Here is a 17,272-nt window from a genome sequence, read left to right on the forward strand (position 1 = left end):
TCAATACCCTGTGGCTCTTTCTCCGATGCCAGTGTCAGTGGGCAGTTCTCGCAGCTGCTTTCTCATTCTTGTCTGCTGATGCACGGCTCCTATCACACTGCACATACCCCTTCTCCTGACTTGCCAGCGCATAATCACCACAAATACCTTTACCCGATCACCAAAATCACTGTCTTCTCCCAAGCCAAGCCCAGAAAGCAATTCTCCTGCACTCCTCACAAATACAATCAGAAAAATAATCATGATCTGAAGAAGAGCCGATGGTTTCCGCTGCCAGTGCCTTTTAAGTCCCTGTGTTTCCTTGAGGCCGCACGTCACTGCTCACGCAGAGCCATTGCAGCGGGACCCCAAAGCCAGAGAGCACCTGTAACGTCACCACAACTTCAAGCAATAATATGTATTTTTGCTTTTGCATTCATCCTTCAGGAGTAACGACTGCAAGTTGGTTCTGAAGAAAGCAAAAACTCTCGCAAGTTTACCTCACAGAGCGTCCCTCCCTCTTCGTCAGAGGATCGCCTTGTCCTAGATCGTTTTGCTCCCCGAGGAGAAGACGCAGTGCTCTCTACATCACTCTCCAGTAAGCTCTACAGCGCAAAAGACACAGACCACAATCGATCAGGCCACAATCAAACGCTGCTTCAACTACTATCCCACAGATTCTTTTTTTTTTTTAGCCAAATGAACAACACAGCATTGAAGAAAGATCACTAGAGGGTCCGGGATGGCTTACAAGCTGTTGAAGTAAAGAGAGCGTCCTACTGCCTCAAACACACAGACAACTCCATGCTGAGCAGAACAGATCTTTGTACAAGTTGCGTTTACCTCTTCTGCAGTCTCGTCCTCATCCTCATCATCAGGCTGGTATTCTTCATCAGATGAATCATCTTCCTCAAGAGGAATGTCCACAAACTGAGGAGGCTGCCACAGAACAGAAGAAAGGTGACAACTTTTACAGGCAAGGCAAAGAGCTGCACGCTAGTGGTGCACTACCAGATCAAACATTTCTGAGGAAATACCCTGAAGCTCAGAAAGGAAGGAGACTACTGAAAAAGGCTGAAGAACCCCAAGAAATTACTAAAGTAGGGGTGGTAAAGCAAAGTAAGTGGTTTGAAAAGGTGCAAGAACGGGCACAAACAATTTAGCATTTACAGGATGGAAACACTGCACAAGCAGACACTACCTCAAAGACACGTTTCGAAAACTGGAATGGCCGTTCGCTCCTGCTACACTATGAAACCCGAGGTACACTACCTACACCTAGGTAACAAATCCCTTGGAGCAGGCTCAGATCCAGGCCATATTTCCAGGCAGACCTACAGTGCGTAAAACAGTCCCAGGGAGGAGCACCTCGCAGCGTGAGGCCTGGGCAGCGCCATCCATCATCAGGAGTTTCATCCAGGTAGAGGCTGCTGCAGTACCAAGGTGGAAAGCTGGACCACCCAGCAGAAGAGACACCCCTACGGCTTGTCATCACCTCTGTTCTGCCTTCCCCTGAAGGCAGCTCTTTTGGGGCTTTCCCGCTGCTACATTAACTGCCTTGTCCTGCCTTGCACACCCTGTTTGCAGGGCTCCCGGTCACCAATACCCGCCCCACCCCTCCAAAAGATTCCTTGCTCAGCAGGGTGCTCCTAGCACCGACTTCCCAGCAGCAGTTCACTTGCCTTCACGTCATTTGCCTTCTTAATGGGAGAAATATTCCACGTGGGAATCACCTAAAGACAGGAAAAACACTGTCACTGTCTGACAAGCGCGGTGCCGCACAGCTCAGACAATCTGTTCAACCAAAGGAGCACTTGAGCTTGAGGCCTTGCTCTCCAAAGCAGCCAAGTAACAGCAGATTCCAAGCAAAGGCTTTCCGAGCTGCCCACGGGATCTCTACAGGCAGTAACTTTGGTATTATGGATACTGTCAATTCACTGTCTAACTCAGACCTGGTTCTGCTCTGCTCAAGGAAAAGGAATTCTTTTTTTCCCCATTGTTTTAACTTTTTTTTTTTTTTTCATTCTAAGAATAAATCACACAAAAGCACACTTTACACTTCTTTTAGAAAACTCAACAGAACCATTTCTGTAAGGGCTGGCTGCAACGGTGAAAGCAGAGGACGTACTTACCACTCCTTTCTCCACAACTTCTTTCAGTTTCGAACGAGTCATTTTGGGCTCCTGGGGGTTTAAAACAAGACAACAGTGACCTATTCAGTGCCCTGTTAACCTTAACTGCAAACTTTTCCCCAGCAACTCTACTACAAGACTTTTCACTTCTTTTTTTTTTTAATTCATTACCTTTTAGACACGACCAGTGACATCAAAAATAACCCCTCATACTTGTGTTTCATAACTGACACACACAGACACTACTCAATTCACCCAGGTGGCAAATCTGGTAATGAAACACAAACCACGGTGCTAGCTGGACTACCTGTTCTCTCCACACCACCTCACGGACCAAGAAGAGAGGCTGGTGAAGGTATCATGCGTTGGGAACAACGGAAAAATCAAACTGAAAAAGCTTTTTACTTACAAACAACGGTATATCTTCTGTCTCGCTGATGGCTGCTTTCATCATGGCAACCACGTGCTCATTTGTGATCACTTCCTACAGGAAGACACAAAAAAGTATCCTTTACATTCTGTTTGTTAAAAAGAAACAGACAGTAAACTAGTTGGAAACATGATGGAGAACTATGCAGTGTACAGCATACTTTGTAATTATAAAAAACCATTCTTTTTTAAAATTTAATTTAAAATTTAAACTTTGTAAAATAAAAAAAGATTGTTCAGTGACTGGACAAGAAAATATAAAGTCAGCACAGCAGTGATAAAAAAAGTTGCACTACATTTTCTGTGAATGCTCCACGGAATAGATTTCTAGCAGAAGGAAAGAAAATAGTCAAAATAAGAGCCCACACCACTTTCCCTTCCCTCGTGTGTCACACAATCAGTAAAATGTGTCAATCCCAGCCACGTGAGAAATGCTGCTCTGAAGCTGCAACAGAAAATTTAAACCCTTAAGCACCCACAGGCCTCTGAAATAGTATAAAGGTTCTAATTCTCTAGGAAAAGTATGTAATAATCTACTCTCTGAAAAACAGTGCTACATCATTTCAGGAAACATTGCGTATATTTAAAAGAAATAGGTGAAGGCAGAAGAGACCCAGTATCTGCAACTACATTTTCTTAATGCCACCATAAGGTTCCAGGGAAGGTAGGCGACTGTGAGATATTCACAGCCCTTCCACAGGGCCATGTGACAGCGAGAAGCATCAATTTATGGCGCTTGCACAAAATCAGCGGGTGAATCTGCCCAAAAGAATCACGGCAGCCTCCAGCTTGTTTGCCACAGGGATGGCGAAAAGGGAAAATATCTGAGATCACCTGGATCAGAACAACACCTAATAGAGAATATTAGGTGATTAGATAGAATTAGAGTTTCACCACACGGCTGCGCCAGCAGATATTGCTCTCGCAGCTCCTTTCTAACTGGAAGTTCTGTGATGGACTAAAAGGTTGGTTGGGGCCATTAATTAAGACTAACGCGTTACTGTCAGCACCACGAGAATTCAGGACTTCATCACGGAACAGCTGACTCGACACCAGAAACAGTGGGTTCCCAGCCCACACCTCCTCACCTGGCACCAGCAGCACGCGTTTGAGTTCAATCACTCCTGCTACCGCGGTACAGAAAACCAGCCCCACTGGCCATGGTAAATCCTGGAAGCCAGGGATCAACACCCACTAACCCAGCCCCATCCAGGCAACTTCTCCGCACGCCACACGACTCGCTCTGTAGAGCTGCTGGAGAGGTTAGGAGGCAGGTGCCCACCAAGCCTCGCTGGCTCATGGAATCCAGCGCCACCGTTAGTCCCACGCTCCAGCCCAGAGGGCACTCCCAGAGCTGGGCACTTCCCCGTTCCCTGCCGGCGTCCCACCGCACTCACATGCAGGATGTTTCGCACGTTGACGACTGTCAGGTTATGTTGTTTAGCTCCGTCTTCTAAGGTGCGATCAAGGGTATCATCTAGCTTGATGTCACAAGACAAAGATCCCTCCTCTTCTTGACATTTCCCTTCTCTTTTCCGTTTGGTTGCCTTCCTCCTCCTCTTCCTTCTCTCAACATCCTCTCCATCTTGCTCCTCTGAAAATTAATAAAAATGCAATCTAAAGATTCAGATACTTCACATCCCGTGTGATGTATCCATCCACATTCTGACAGTGTGAGTTAAAAAAAAAAGCTAGAATTCTGCAGATACTGAAACGGCCGCAGCTTTCCAACAGCTGGTAAGGAGATCACCAAACAGAAATGGCTGCAAGAACTAGAGACAGCCTTTTGAATGACGGATTCAAATTCTGCAGGACCTGAGAGAGTCACACTAGTCAGGCCAATAAAAGTTAAGTATTTGCCACCTCTACTAGACTGATTTTACAGAATGGTTTCAGCAGCCTTTCTACGCCTTTTCCAGAAGGAGGTGTTTTACAGATGCCATCAAAATTAAAACAGTTGCAAAACTCCAGGCACCACAGTGCAAGAGCAGATTACAGTTTCCAGGACTTCAAGTGTTTCCCAAGGGGCACTGTTTTGCTGACTCAGGGAAACAAAAGAATCACAACTTCCTTGGAAGGAAAGCAGTGGTTTTGTAACCAAAAATTCAGAGATCAGCTCCAGCAAGTTTCGCTTGGATACCTGGAGTTTATCCAGCCACTGAACTAGGGAGCACAGGATGAACACTTCAAAAGACACTGCACCTAAACAGCCCCTGCTGTACACAGCTCCAGAGTTCTGCGTCTACTGCATCAAGCCACGGGTCTGTTCCTTGCACAAAGTTTACCCCATGGAAAAAACAGCCCCAAATCCTCATTTTCCTCATCAGTCTGCTGGGGCCACTCACCAGCTCTGGTGTTCTTCAGTGGCTTCATCACAGTAGGACTTCTGACAGCCAGCTGCGAAGAACCTCTCACTGGGGACTCCTGCACCGCAGACAGGTTTTCAGCCAGCTGCGGATCTCTCTGCGAATTCACTTCCACCTCTGTATACAGCTTCGGCGTCTTCCCTGTAAACAGCGCACACGAGGTGGTGGTCAGACACGCCTGAGCAAGGTTACGAGGCGGCCACAGTGACAACAACTTATTGTGACCCGTTCAAACCTGTTAAATGGCACCAGCCCAACCTGGCCTGTGGTCCAGCTACACCGAACACTGCAGCAGCAGTCCCACCCCGCTGGAAACAAACCCAGGCAAAGAGATCCCACCTCCGGCTGTTTCAGTCTCGTTCCCTCCACTGTTGGTTTTGCAGAGCTCCATGCAAAGCCATTCCCATCAAGCGATCCGATCGCCAAAAAAACCCTGGTGATTCGTTTAAAAGGTGGTTGTACTGCCTGTTGTAGAAACACAGCTGCCACAACAGAAACGGGGGGCAGGCAGCCCTTCACCCAGACAGGTTACCAAGCTGCGACAGCCCCGCTGCCGGCCGCCTTGGGATGCAGTTTCACAGCCCCCTTGGGCCAACTGAAAGCCACACGACTGCTGACAGGGGTGGCCACACACCCTCCCCGCTCCTATTCTGTGCAGTCCTGAAAAACAACTGTGAACTGAGTCCTCTTCCACTCCCCTTTCCCCCGACACACAATCAGCTTTCAGTCAAAACAGCGAGCTAAGCACAGCAGCACGAGAAGCAGAGACAAGCCTTGTCACACAGAGAGGAGGAAGCACTGTCCCTTTTTGCTGCAGCCTGTAGTCAGACACACTTACAGTGGTTACTAAAAAACAGCTGAAACCTGAAGTTTCATCAACACCTTAAGCCAAAAGCACATTGTCAACAAAAGCAGCTCCCCGACACCGCAGCAGTTGCTGCTCTGGGCTGGCACAGCTATTCTGTGTAGTGGTGCAGAAAATGAGATCAGGGAGTTGATCCAGACGGAGAAGAAAAAACACCACCCCCACGCTTCCCACACACCTCCACTTTTTTTGCCAGATCGATTCTCCGATCTCATTCGGCTCAGAGACAAAGATGTAGGTCAGGAAAAGAGAAAAAGGATGGGCAAATTGGGGAAAGAGGGAACAATCACTTATTCCAGTAGACTGAAAGACACCCAGAGATACCAAATAAGCATCACTTTGATCGTGAATACCTCCCCTCTCCCTCACAAGCTCACAGACCACACTCGCACTGAGTGAACCTCAGAGCAAGCAAAGTTCACCTGGGCTTTTTACACAAGCTCCCCAAATACCTACATTCCACAACAAATTTGTAACTCGACATTAACACAAGTTCTACCTGCATCGGCTTTTGTACAGGATCACAGCACAGCCCCACACAGGCGCCCCTCTAGACAACTCTCCCGAAAGACAATTCTTGAAAGAATTATCTTATGAGAATGAAAGCAAACGTGGACAAAAAAAACTCAGAAAACCATTATTTTGGGAAGCAGCAGCTTGTACTTTTGCCAGTCTCACAACTCACTAGCCAAGCATTTGTTTTTAAAAACTAAACGCAAGGTGACTTTCAAATCAAAGCCTGGATTTACAAAGACCTGCCTGAAGATTAGCTGAAAGTAACGTATCCGGCACTGAGTAAAACCCCTGAAATACGTCCATGAAAGCTACTGTTAGCACTGATGGCTATTAGTCCCTAAAAACTTAAACATATGGGCAAAACAGGGAAAATGCACACAAGTCTGCAAAACTGGGTGTTTCAGGTTAGAAATTTGAGAGGAAAAAAAAAAAAAAAAGCAACTTCTAAAGCACTTGGTGCTTGGCAGCGCTGGAGGCAAGCGGCTTAAGGTCTCCATCAGTTTTCTACTGTTTTAAGGGAGAAATGCCCCAAACTTTGAAAACGGGATGCTTGCTCACCCGTAATACTTCAGAGGAAAAACCACCCCCGCAAAGCCCAAGCACCCAGAGGAGCTCGAGGCAAACGCGCCTGCGAAGCTCTCCCTCGGCTCACCCCGGCGGCGAGCAGAGCCCCCCGGACCGCGGCCAGGCCGGCTGCAGGCGGAGCCGGGGGCACGGCGAACCCCCGACCGCCCCCTCGCACGCACCGTGAGGGGCAGCGCACCCACCTACCTTCCGCCACCGCTTCGGGGCTCCGGAGGCCCTCGGGGAGCTGGGCGGCAGCGCAGGCCTCCTCCGCGCCCGGCGCCTCCTGTGCGGAGCCCGGGGCCGCCCTGGCGGGGGACCTCTTCCCGCCCTTCAGCGGGGCCTCCCCGGGCCCCCTCCACACTCCCGGGCCGGAGGAGGGCGGCCCACCGCCTCGGGCCGCCGGCGCCACTTTGGCGGAGGAGCCGCCGTCGGCAGCGCCCACCGAGGAGGAGCCGCCGGCGCCGGGCGGCTGCTGCTGCTCCCCGTCCTCCCCGGCGCCGCCGCGCTCCCGCGGGCTCTGCGGCCCCGCCACCGCCGCTCTCCTCTTCTTGCAGGGCAGCATTTTCAGCGAGAGCGACATCCCGGCGCCCACCTGGAAGACAGGAAAGCGGCTGGCCGGGGGACGCCGCCGCCCGGGCCCGGCCGCCCCGTCCCGCTCAGCTCAGCTCCGCTCCGCAGGAAGCGGAAGCGCCGCGGGGCCCGCCCGCCACGCAGGCGCCGCGCCGCCATGTTGGCCGGGCGCGGGGCGAGCTGCCGCAATGTTGGCGGCGCGCGGGCCGCCGGCCCCGCCGTGACGACGCGGGGCGGCGGGGGCGGCGAGCGCGGCCGCCGCCATCTTTGCTGGGCGACGCCGCCGGGCGCCGCGCCCGCTGCCTAGCGCCGGCCCCCACCACCCCCCGCCGCCTGCGGAGGGTCTTCCCGAGGGAGAGGGAGGGCCTGTCCGGTACTGCTGCCCGCGCTCCCCGGTAGAGCCCGTCGGGCCCCGGGGCCGTCCCCTCACGGCGGGAGCGAGGTCACCGGCCCCGCCAGACCACGCACACGCGCCGCCGCTTCGCCGCCGCCACCCGGCTCCTCGCCCGGGAGGCGCGGCCGGAGCCCCGACACTTGCCGAGTCACCGCCGGGCGGCTGCGGGGCGGGGCCGGCTGCCGCGGGAGGGGGGGGGGGCGGGCCGGGCCGCCGGGCGGGGCCGGGCGGGGCCTGCGCCGCATCGGGACCAGTCGGCAGCTCCTGCATCCCGGGCTGCGAGCGTACTCCGGGCGGGGGCCGGTACCGCGGCGCCTCCGCACCGGCCTCCGCATCCCGGCTGCCCCGGCCTCAGCTGGGCCATGGCGGAGATCACCAGCGTCCACCCCGGCTTCGGTGAGTGCTGCCGGGCGGTGCGGAGGGCCCCTTCCTCCGCCCCGGGAGCGCCGAGCCGAGGCCCCGCGCGGCTCCCGCCGCCCCCGAGGCCGGGCCCTGCGCGGCGCCATCGGCCCCGCTCGCCGCGCTGGCCCCGTTCCCCGCCGCGGGCCGCTCGCCCTCCCCCCGCCGGCAGCCAACACCCGCCGCCGGCAGCTGGGGCGGTGCCAGCGCTCGCCCCCGGAGCCGCCGCGGGAGAGGGGCCGCGGCCCGGCCGTCGGCAGCGGAGCCCGGGCCGGCGGGGAGCAGGTGCGGGGCCGGGCCGGGCCCCCCGCCGCATGACGTGATGTCTGTGCCGGGCCGCGCCGCGCCCCGGCCTTTGTTCGCGCCTCCCCGGGGGCCGGGGCGGCTGCGGCACCGGCACCGGCGGCCCGACAAGGCGGGGCCTGCCGGGGCGGCCTGGCCGCCGGGAGAGGGGGGTCTGCGGGCGGCGGCGGGCGGGGGCGCGGGCCCCCGGGCCAGGGATGCGGGGCCGGGTGGCGGGGCGCTGGCCGGGCCCCGGTGGCGGCGGCAGCCGGTCCCGGGGGTGCCGGGAGCGCCTGAGTGGCGATGGATGGAGAGACCCCAAACCCTGCGAAATCCTCCGGGGCGAAGCGGCCCAGAGCTGAGGTGCGGCCGCGGCCATGGCGCGGGGCCCGGCGGGGTGAGGGCTCTCCCCGGTCAGTGCTCGCTCGGTTTTGAGATGCTTTTTCTCTGCAGCCCGGTGGGTGCTGGGGCCGGTACCGCAGCGCTGGGTGTCTGTGGCAGTCGGGTTCAAACTGCTGCCTCTTCCCGTCCTCCAGCGATGGACTGACCTTCCCCTCAGACCCCAGGGCCCCGTAGTTACGGCACAGTTACTACATTTCCTTTAAATTCTGAAATACTTAGTAATAATTCTCCATTTATCTAACGTGCAATGCACTTACCTTTTACGTTCTGGGTTTCCTAGAATCCGAGAGCCACGTGCTGTCATAATTTAAGCCCCCATTAGCCGTGGGGTTATAGTTAGCAAACATCAGTTTTAAAAGGGAGTTTTCAATGATTTTTCATTAATCGAAAAACAATTCCATATCGCCCAAAGTTGGTTTTGTTTCAGTTAATTCTTAGCATCGCATTGGAACAAAGATCTGTTCTACAAAGCTGGAATTAAAACCCATGGTTCTGCTCTTTTTGAGAGGAGACCGGCGGCGGTGCCATGTAAAATGGACGTTGTGCACAGCGAAGTGCTTTGAAAGTCGCAAGAGTTTAACTGAAATTGGTTTTAGGCAGCTCTGCATCAGGGTGGTTTCCCGCTGTAAGGAATCACGAGGACAGGACCAGTGGATGTGTGGAACAATTGCATGAGTGGGAGGCTTCAGCCAGGAGAAGAGGGGTGTCACGGGCAGCACAGAGCGGGGAATGGTGGCTCCCTGTTCCCTCTAAGGCAGGGAGAGGCATCAAATGAAACGAGGTGGGGCAGGCTCCAAAAAAAAGCCCTTGTTTTCTCATGGCACGTGATTAAGCTGAGGAACTCTTTGCCGCAGAACATTATGGGAGCCAAATCTAAGAGTTAATCCGATGGAAGAAAGATCATAAAGACCGATTTGGTGCTTCCCAGCGCAACTGCTGGTTGCTTCTTCTGAAATTGTCCCATCAGATCTGCGGGAAATGAAGGCACAACAGTACAACAGCTGATTCTGTGAAGACACAATAGAAACCACACACACACACACACAGAGATCAGAATAAGAAAGGAGTTTCAGCATTTGTCCTTTTTTGCATATCCACTGGAGATTTTAGTATCTGTCCGTGGCTGAGTTCTCAAATTAGCTGTTAAAGACCACCTGCCCCATTTCAAAGAGGGAACGTTAAGTAGCAAAGGGTTTTTTTGGGGGGAGGGGGTGTTAATATTTGGAATTCTTCTTGCCTTTAGTTAATTAAATCCAAGGCTATACTTGCAGTGAGGCCTCAGACAGATCTAGCTCTGAAGTCGGTCACTGTTACAAAAGACTTCAGTCTAGGAAGGTTTCTGTCTAACCAAAAGTGATTTTGCTGTTTTTGCAAAAAAGGAGACGTCTTCTCTTGAAAAATCTCAGTTTTCCCTGAGCCTCTCAGGTCTGTAGATTGTAGCCTGGCAGCCTTGTCGTCTTGCCTGTTAACTGCCGTAAATGGTAATGTGGAAAGAACACAGAAAATACAAAATCGAGGTGCTCAGGTGTGAGGTGGGAAGATGATCTTCTCCTGTTTATGGTACGGTGAAGATGGGGAATTCAGCCAAGCCTGCCTCCTTTACTGCCTGTTCCCGTTAGCTATTGCCGTGATTGTCAGGCCAATGATTTTTGGTTTTCCCTTTTACTGTGGAAGCAATTTGTACGATTTGTAAGGAAAGAGACGTAGCGCTAGAGGGCTTTTGTGTTTGCTTGCTTCCAAAAAAAAAAAAAAATTCACTTTAATGATGATTAAACCAGTAATACAAGACCAAGCTGTAAGGAGAGCCTGGCTCTACCTTCCCTGTAACCTCTCTCCCTTTTCCTTCCCTTGTAAGGCTGAACAAACCCCGCGCTTTTGGTATCTCCTCGTCTTCCATCTGCTCTCCATCTGCTCTAACTTTTTAATCATCTTGGTGGCCCTGGGCTGGAATGGCTCGAGGTTGGCAGTGTGAAGCGCTGGGGAGCTCAGCTCCGCTGCTTTCATTCTGTGTCTCGGTCACACTTCTCCGAAGTCAGGCGTTATAAGCAGAAATAACCAGCACGGCTGCTAAAAATGAACGTGGGGCTTTTCTATTCTGGCTTGTCATTACTGAAGAACGTAGCTGACGTAAGCTCTAGAAAACATCAAATAATCCCTAAATCCAAATACAGGATTTTCTGTCCGTTATTTTTGCACACTGGATTTCCACGTGAAGTTCTGTGTGTACCAGTGGCCCCGTGTCTGCCGTAAGGGACGGAACAATCAACCGTTTCAGGCCAAAGTGATTTTTTTAAGAATCGTTAATAAAGGATAACTCCAGAGCCAGTGTCAGGGCCACGTTTACTGCTCCCTTCCTGTTGTTGAAGTAGAATTGTGTCGTGTCTCTGAATGGGGCATTAAAAAAAAAAAAAGAGCGCTCCCTGCAAATCCAGAAGCCGTGTCGCTGCGGAGGGGCTGGTGATGTGGGAGCTTGATTTGGCAAGATAAGGCGACCAGCATTTGGAATTCTGAGCACGTGAAACGTAGCTCAGGCATGCCTTAGGAGTGGTACGTGTGTTCCACGGGGGAAAAGGAAGTGATTTGTTATTCTGGGGAGCTTTGCTAGCGAGATCATTGAATTAAGAGCAACGCAGTAGTACCCTGTAGATCTCTGCCCAGATGTGCCTGGCCCTGGGGGGGCACGGCCACCGCAACGGTACAAGCTTGTTCCTGACTGCCTTGTCTTCTCCACAGATGTCTCTCCCGTGGTGGCAGGCCTCATTGGTGCTACTGTCCTTGTGGTCTCTGTCTCAGTAACAGTTTTTGTGTGGACATGCTGTCACCAGCAAGCAGAAAAGAAGCACAAAACCCCACCGTACAAATTCATTCACATGTTGAAAGGCATCAGTATCTACCCGGAGACCTTGAGTAACAAGAAGAAAATTAACCGAATCCGGAGAGACAAGAATGGCCCTCCTAAGGAGACGGGACGGGGAAACCTCTTGGTGGATGCCGCCGAATCTGGTCTAGTAGGCTCCGAAAAGGCTCCAGATGGGCCAAATGCAGCCCCCCACGTCGACCAGCTCCCAATAAAAGTCGATTATGGAGATGAACTAAGTCCAGATCAAAGCCTCACTCCGGGAGGAAGTAAAACCTCCTCCCCATCTTCTCCAGGGGATGACGTGATGTTGGGTGAACTGACTTTCTCAGTGGACTACAACTTCCCCAAAAAAGCGCTGGTAGTTACCATTCAGGAGGCTCACGGGCTGCCGGTGATGGATGAGCATACTCGGAGCTCTGACCCTTACATCAAGATGACAATTCTTCCAGATAAAAGGCATCGAGTGAAGACTCGTGTCCTTCGCAAGACGCTCGACCCAGTCTTTGATGAAACCTTCACCTTCTACGGGATCCCGTACAGCCAGCTCCAGGATTTGGTGCTTCACTTCCTCGTGTTGAGCTTCGATCGCTTTTCTCGAGATGACGTTATTGGAGAGGTCATGGTGCCCCTTGCGGGGGTGGATCCAAGCACTGGAAAGGTTCAGCTGACCAGGGAGATCCTCAAAAGGAACATACAAGTAAGTCGCTTCATACAGCGTGACAAAGACTCCTCGCGTTGTGTTTGGTCCCCGGTGCTTTGAGCCAGGAGCCTCCGTGGCCCGACGAGCAGGGGGGCTGCAGGCCCGTAGCCCGGAAGCCCATTTTCCGCGGGTACCTGTTACCGGGAGTACCTGGCTGCGCTGTTTCCGTTAGGCCCTTCTCTGCCGGGTGGGTACGGCCGTGGGGTACGGCCCGGGCGCTGTTTAGGCACAGAAACGATCCGGGTTAGAAGTGGCGATGCCAAAGTCCCCGTCTCCGAGTGAAAGAGGTGATGTGGCAGCGGGACATCCCTCCGCAAAGACAGACCTCACTTGGAGAGGGGGATTTGTCCGGTCTGACCACCGTAGGCGCCGGTGCTTGTCGTTGTTTGCGCCCGGGTTGTTCCTGTGAGCATCCGTCGGGGGGGGGGGGGGCACCAGAGCCGGGTGTGACGCAGCACCCCTTGTCCTGGAGCAGATGTCAGAATCGGCTCCGGTGAATCCTACCCAAGACGACTCTATTTTTTTCTCACTTGAGAACAAAGTTGTGTCCAAGATGGTTTTGTCAATCTAAAATTCGGGTGAAATGAATCCCACCCTCAGCGGCTAGCGCTGGCGACCAGCACATGAGCAGCCCAGGTGGGATGGTGGGGCTCACGTCGGGGAAGATGTCGTCTTTGTCCTCAGGAAATACGCTCCGCTCGGGCAGGAGGATGAGGTGGTACTTCAGGTTTTTATTTTGTTGCTTAGTTCAATTTTTGCTACCCATCTTCCAGGCTTGACAGAAAAGGGCATTTGGGCTCATTTACTGCCTTAACATACTGGAGATTGTTGCTGGGCTCTAAAACACTCACGACGTCCTGGAGTGGCAGCATTTTACTGGTGGAAAAGTGTTTTCTACTGTATGGGGCATTTACCTTTTTTTTTTTTTTTTTTTTTTTTTCCCCTTTTTAAGTTATTTAAAGGAGACTTTACGTCAATGACTGAAAACAAACCAAAATAATCCCCAAAAAAACAGAGTTCTGGTAATTTTCTTAGGTTCTTGAGATGCTTTACATTATGATGAGACAAAGGGCTGGTTTAGGTGCTTTCAATATTCTCTTCAGTGCATTGACCACATCTCTTAGAAGTAACAGATTAAAAATAGAGGAAAAAGGTCATGCTAAATAAAAATAGATTTAATCAAGGATGCAAATTGTTTAACATTTATTAGTAATCAGAAATGGATTTACCTCGGTGTCAGGTGTGCGTTCCTGAAAATCTGCCTGGTTCCACAGTGTTGGAACAGCCGTTCCTGAGTGAAGTCTCCCGTGTCAGGAGGTTTCAAACTCTGGAACACGGAATTGTGTGGAAAACCCAATAAATGACTGCGCTGATCCCAGCCAGCCAAGGTGCACATCCCATCCTAATGGACACCCCCAGTAATTTCTAACAGACAATCTAAGAACGCAAATGACTTTGACGTAAGTGCATTAAATTACTTCGGACCGAAAGAACCCCAGCACTCACTGCATCCACCCCCCCAGAGCTCCTCTGGCTGTTGTGTTCTGGCGTATCCAAGGAGCCAGAGTCCTGAACATTTCCCTTCCGGGGAACCTGCTTATCTGTTTCCTCCCCTCCCAAAATTGTGCACAAGCAGCAGTAGCCTTCATTCCTTGCATTTGGAAAACTTGTCTTAAACACACAGGGACTGCTCAAATAAAAACAAACCCACCAGAATTACGATGAATACAATGTTTAAGTTACATGCGTAGTTTTTTTCCCGCCAAGCTGGATGACAGCGGCTGAAAGAACAGCTTCACCTCTTGCGTGATCTCCAGGGCGTTTAGTGGGACATTTACCGTCGTGCTTCACCGAAGTGAGAAAAATTCCTTCATTTGGGGACACCCCCCACACACACACACTTTGCTCTGCTGGGTTAACGGCACCAGCCCCTGCTGGGGCAGGGGGAAGGTGAGGCGCTGAGAGCCCAGACCCTGCGCAGGCAGCTGCTGGGGCTGTTGCAGGAGCTCTGCTGGCAGCGCCTGACTGACACCACACGATTTCATACCCGCTGCTAACACTGTTTGCCTTGATGGCAAATAAACTTAATCTAAATTAGTGCCATCTCAGTGAAAGTTAATGAACGCCATCTGGAAACCAGAGCTGATTATCTTAACGTTGTGTTACTCTTCGAAAGGACACCCAGCAAGTTTAACTGAGTAGATCTGGTTTCATCTTCATCCTATACCTTTGCAGGCTAAACCGATGGCGAGACTGCCAGAGCGCACCTAAAGGGCTTGAGGTGCTCGTCCATCGAAGCTCCGCCAAAAGTCAGTGGAACTTAAGCTCCCCCAACCCCCGGGCGCCCCTAGTAGCAGACCTCAGGCCGCAGCCGCTGTCCTCTCAGAAGGCGCCCGCCAGGTTTGCCCTCACAGATCTCGAGGGGAGAGGTGTGGGGGCGCTTCCCGCGCTCCCGGGGTGCGGGACGATCTGCCTTGTGCCCCTTCTCTCCGTGGCCTGCGTCTGATTTCCCGACTTCAGGCGCTGAGCACAGGGAAAGGCAGTTCTGGTGACCTCCAGCACTTGCCCCTGTTTATAAGAAGGTCTTGTCCTAGTAAGTTCTTTCTGTTTCTCCTTCACAGAAATGCATCAGCAGAGGGGAGCTGCAGGTCTCCTTGTCTTACCAGCCTGCGGCGCAGAGAATGACCGTCGTGGTGCTGAAAGCCAGACATTTGCCAAAGATGGACATCACTGGCCTCTCAGGTAGAAGCTATTTTCTCCAGCTCTAAACGTGTAGGAAAACATCTCCCAAGTTCCCTTTCAGATCTCGTCCCCCCTCTGACCTGGAGATCTGATGGGTTTGCGCGCTTTCCCTCAAACGCTTTCGAAGGGCGATGGGTCCCCGCGAGCGATCCGTCGCTCACCCGCAGGTGGTTCCCCAAACAAGGCCAGGTCCGTCCTGCCGCGAGACCGACAGCGGCGTCTCTCGACACCCCTGGTTTGTGTTGGAAGTCGGTGATTTCCAGACCCGGCAGATCTCCCTGGTGCTCTTGGCCAGACCGTGCAGGCCCCGCGCCGCCCTCCGCAGCGGTTTTTCCCTGGCAGACTGCTGCTTGCTGCGTCTGCCTCAACCCTGCCCTAGACGAGGAGGGTAAAAGAGAGCGAGCGTAGAAAAGGGGAGTGAGGGCCTCAGAATAGAGAGGCATAAATTCACACGACGTCAGAAACGGGTTTTTTTTTCCTTTTTTGTTGTTTTTGCTGGTTTTGTGGTTCCACTGTTTGACGAGAAGAGCAGCTGTTCCGCCTTGCCTACCTTGCAGGCTCCTGAACCCCCTTAGCGAAGTTTCCTGTGGGAAAATGGTTGGAATCAACTTGAAATTCAGTAATAGCCTGGCCGATCGCAGCGTTAATCCTGGTTTTGCAGCTCTGTCCTGTACACCTCGGAAAGGACGCGGACTAGGTTTGATTCTCCCTTGTAGGCCTTAAATGTTACTCGTTCTTTAAGAAAAGGCCACGTGATCTCCAACTACAGGATCAATTTTTCAGTAACTGTTCTTCTGCCTGCTGAATCTTGCAAGGCTAACGTCATTTCTGGGTACGATCTTTATATTATGCATAAGCTCGTCATTTCAGTTGGATGAAAAAAGTTAAAATTAGCCAGTGCCAGCTGGGCAGATGGCTTCCAGCTTCAACACTTGCGCTAGGTGAACCCCCCCGTGTGCCTGGTGTCTCCCTTTGAATCCTAAACAAGCACCATGTAAGGAGCAAGCTGATAAAACAACGAAGTTCGGCTGATGGAAAAGCGAAGGCTTTGTTTTAAACGCTCTTCTTGTTCAGTGCCTTTAAATGACACTAAATGTTTTCCGTCTGCAAATTATTAAAACCGTTTTGATGCTTTGTTGGGCTATTTCCTGATAAAACCAGGGTAAAATAGATGACAGTGAAAAGTGAAAGTTTGGGCCAGTCGGGCACTGAGCTTGCCGAAAAGGTTTGGTGTTTCCAGGATTAAGTACCGCGATTTACGTGCGACTCGCTCCCCCCGAAAGCCCAGGCGGTGCTGAAACCCGTCAGGAGCCTGCGGCGCTGTCAGCCGGTTGCTTTGCGGTGGGAAAACGCGCCAGCGGGGTCCCCTCCTGGGGAGCTGGGGCAAGTGGCCCCGATTCGCGGCATTCACCTGAGCTGAACCCCGGCCGTTACCGGGCGGTGTTATTGGTTTATGTCTCTCTCTTCTCCAGCAGATCCCTACGTTAAGGTGAACGTTTACTACGGCAGAAAGCGCATCGCGAAGAAGAAGACTCACGTGAAGAAGTGCACTTTGAATCCCGTCTTCAACGAGTCCTTCATTTACGATATCCCCGTCGATCTCCTTCCCGACATCAGCATCGAGTTCCTAGTGATCGATTTCGACCGCACCACGAAAAACGAAGTGGTGGGACGGCTGATTCTGGGGGCGCACAGCATCACCGCCGCGGGCGTGGAACACTGGCGAGAGGTGTGTGAGAACCCTCGGAAGCCGGTGGCCAAATGGCACAGCCTGAGCGAATACTAGCAGGGGTTGCGGCAGCGACAGCCGACGCGTAGAACAGACTTAAACCTTGTGTAGCTGTAGAACTAAACTTTCGTAAGAAGCAGCAGCTGATTGGTTCTCTAGTGATGTGATTTTGCAGGGCACTAAAATTCTAAAGAGCATTAAATGAAAAAAAAAAAAAGATACCACGACTATATGTAACAGTGTAATCACGCTATTGCATGCCTACTACAAACTGAAATTAGTATAACTGCCAATATCGAGTTGCAGATTTTAATACGATTATCTGTCACTATGGAAGTTG

The 17,272-nt window shown here is 52.3% G+C and overlaps 2 protein-coding genes across 3 annotated transcripts in view; one reads left to right on the forward strand and one right to left on the reverse strand.

Moving 5' to 3' along the window:
• Positions 1-7,434, reverse strand: part of LOC104353862 (GON-4-like protein) — a 29,234-nt gene extending 21,800 nt beyond the window's left edge. Inside the window, exons 1-8 of one of the 2 annotated variants that reach the window (XM_086478411.1) lie at positions 7,059-7,434; positions 4,886-5,047; positions 3,938-4,134; positions 2,521-2,595; positions 2,112-2,162; positions 1,662-1,712; positions 823-918; positions 480-584 (exon numbers count right to left, since the gene is read on the reverse strand). In XM_086478411.1, the coding sequence (XP_086334537.1) occupies positions 480-584; positions 823-918; positions 1,662-1,712; positions 2,112-2,162; positions 2,521-2,595; positions 3,938-4,134; positions 4,886-5,047; positions 7,059-7,434 (1,113 nt within the window). The remainder of the gene's footprint in view (positions 1-479; positions 585-822; positions 919-1,661; positions 1,713-2,111; positions 2,163-2,520; positions 2,596-3,937; positions 4,135-4,885; positions 5,048-7,058) is intronic. The other variant, XM_086478413.1, reaches the window with a different exon arrangement.
• Positions 7,435-8,180: 746 nt separating this feature from the next.
• Positions 8,181-17,056, forward strand: SYT11 (synaptotagmin 11). The gene is made up of 4 exons (XM_086478445.1): positions 8,181-8,214; positions 11,635-12,458; positions 15,083-15,203; positions 16,676-17,056. The coding sequence occupies exons 1-4, from the start codon at positions 8,181-8,183 to the stop codon at positions 16,987-16,989; spliced, it is 1,293 nt and encodes a 430-aa protein (XP_086334571.1). The 3' UTR covers positions 16,990-17,056.
• The last annotated feature ends 216 nt before the right edge of the window (positions 17,057-17,272 follow it).

This window comes from Leptosomus discolor, chromosome 26, assembly GCF_034619465.1.
Source record: "Leptosomus discolor isolate bLepDis1 chromosome 26, bLepDis1.hap2, whole genome shotgun sequence".
Lineage (NCBI taxonomy): Eukaryota > Metazoa > Chordata > Aves > Leptosomiformes > Leptosomidae > Leptosomus > Leptosomus discolor.

What these genes read in the sequence shown, in the direction of transcription:
- SYT11 (XM_086478445.1), top strand. Translation starts at nt 8,181, where the DNA reads ATGGCGGAGATCACCAGCGTCCACCCCGGCTTCG. An exon ending in CAGCGTCCACCCCGGCTTCG is followed by an intron (nt 8,215 to 11,634) that starts GTGAGTGCTGCC and finishes TCTTCTCCACAG; the next exon opens with ATGTCTCTCCCGTGGTGGCA. An exon ending in TCCTCAAAAGGAACATACAA is followed by an intron (nt 12,459 to 15,082) that starts GTAAGTCGCTTC and finishes TCTCCTTCACAG; the next exon opens with AAATGCATCAGCAGAGGGGA.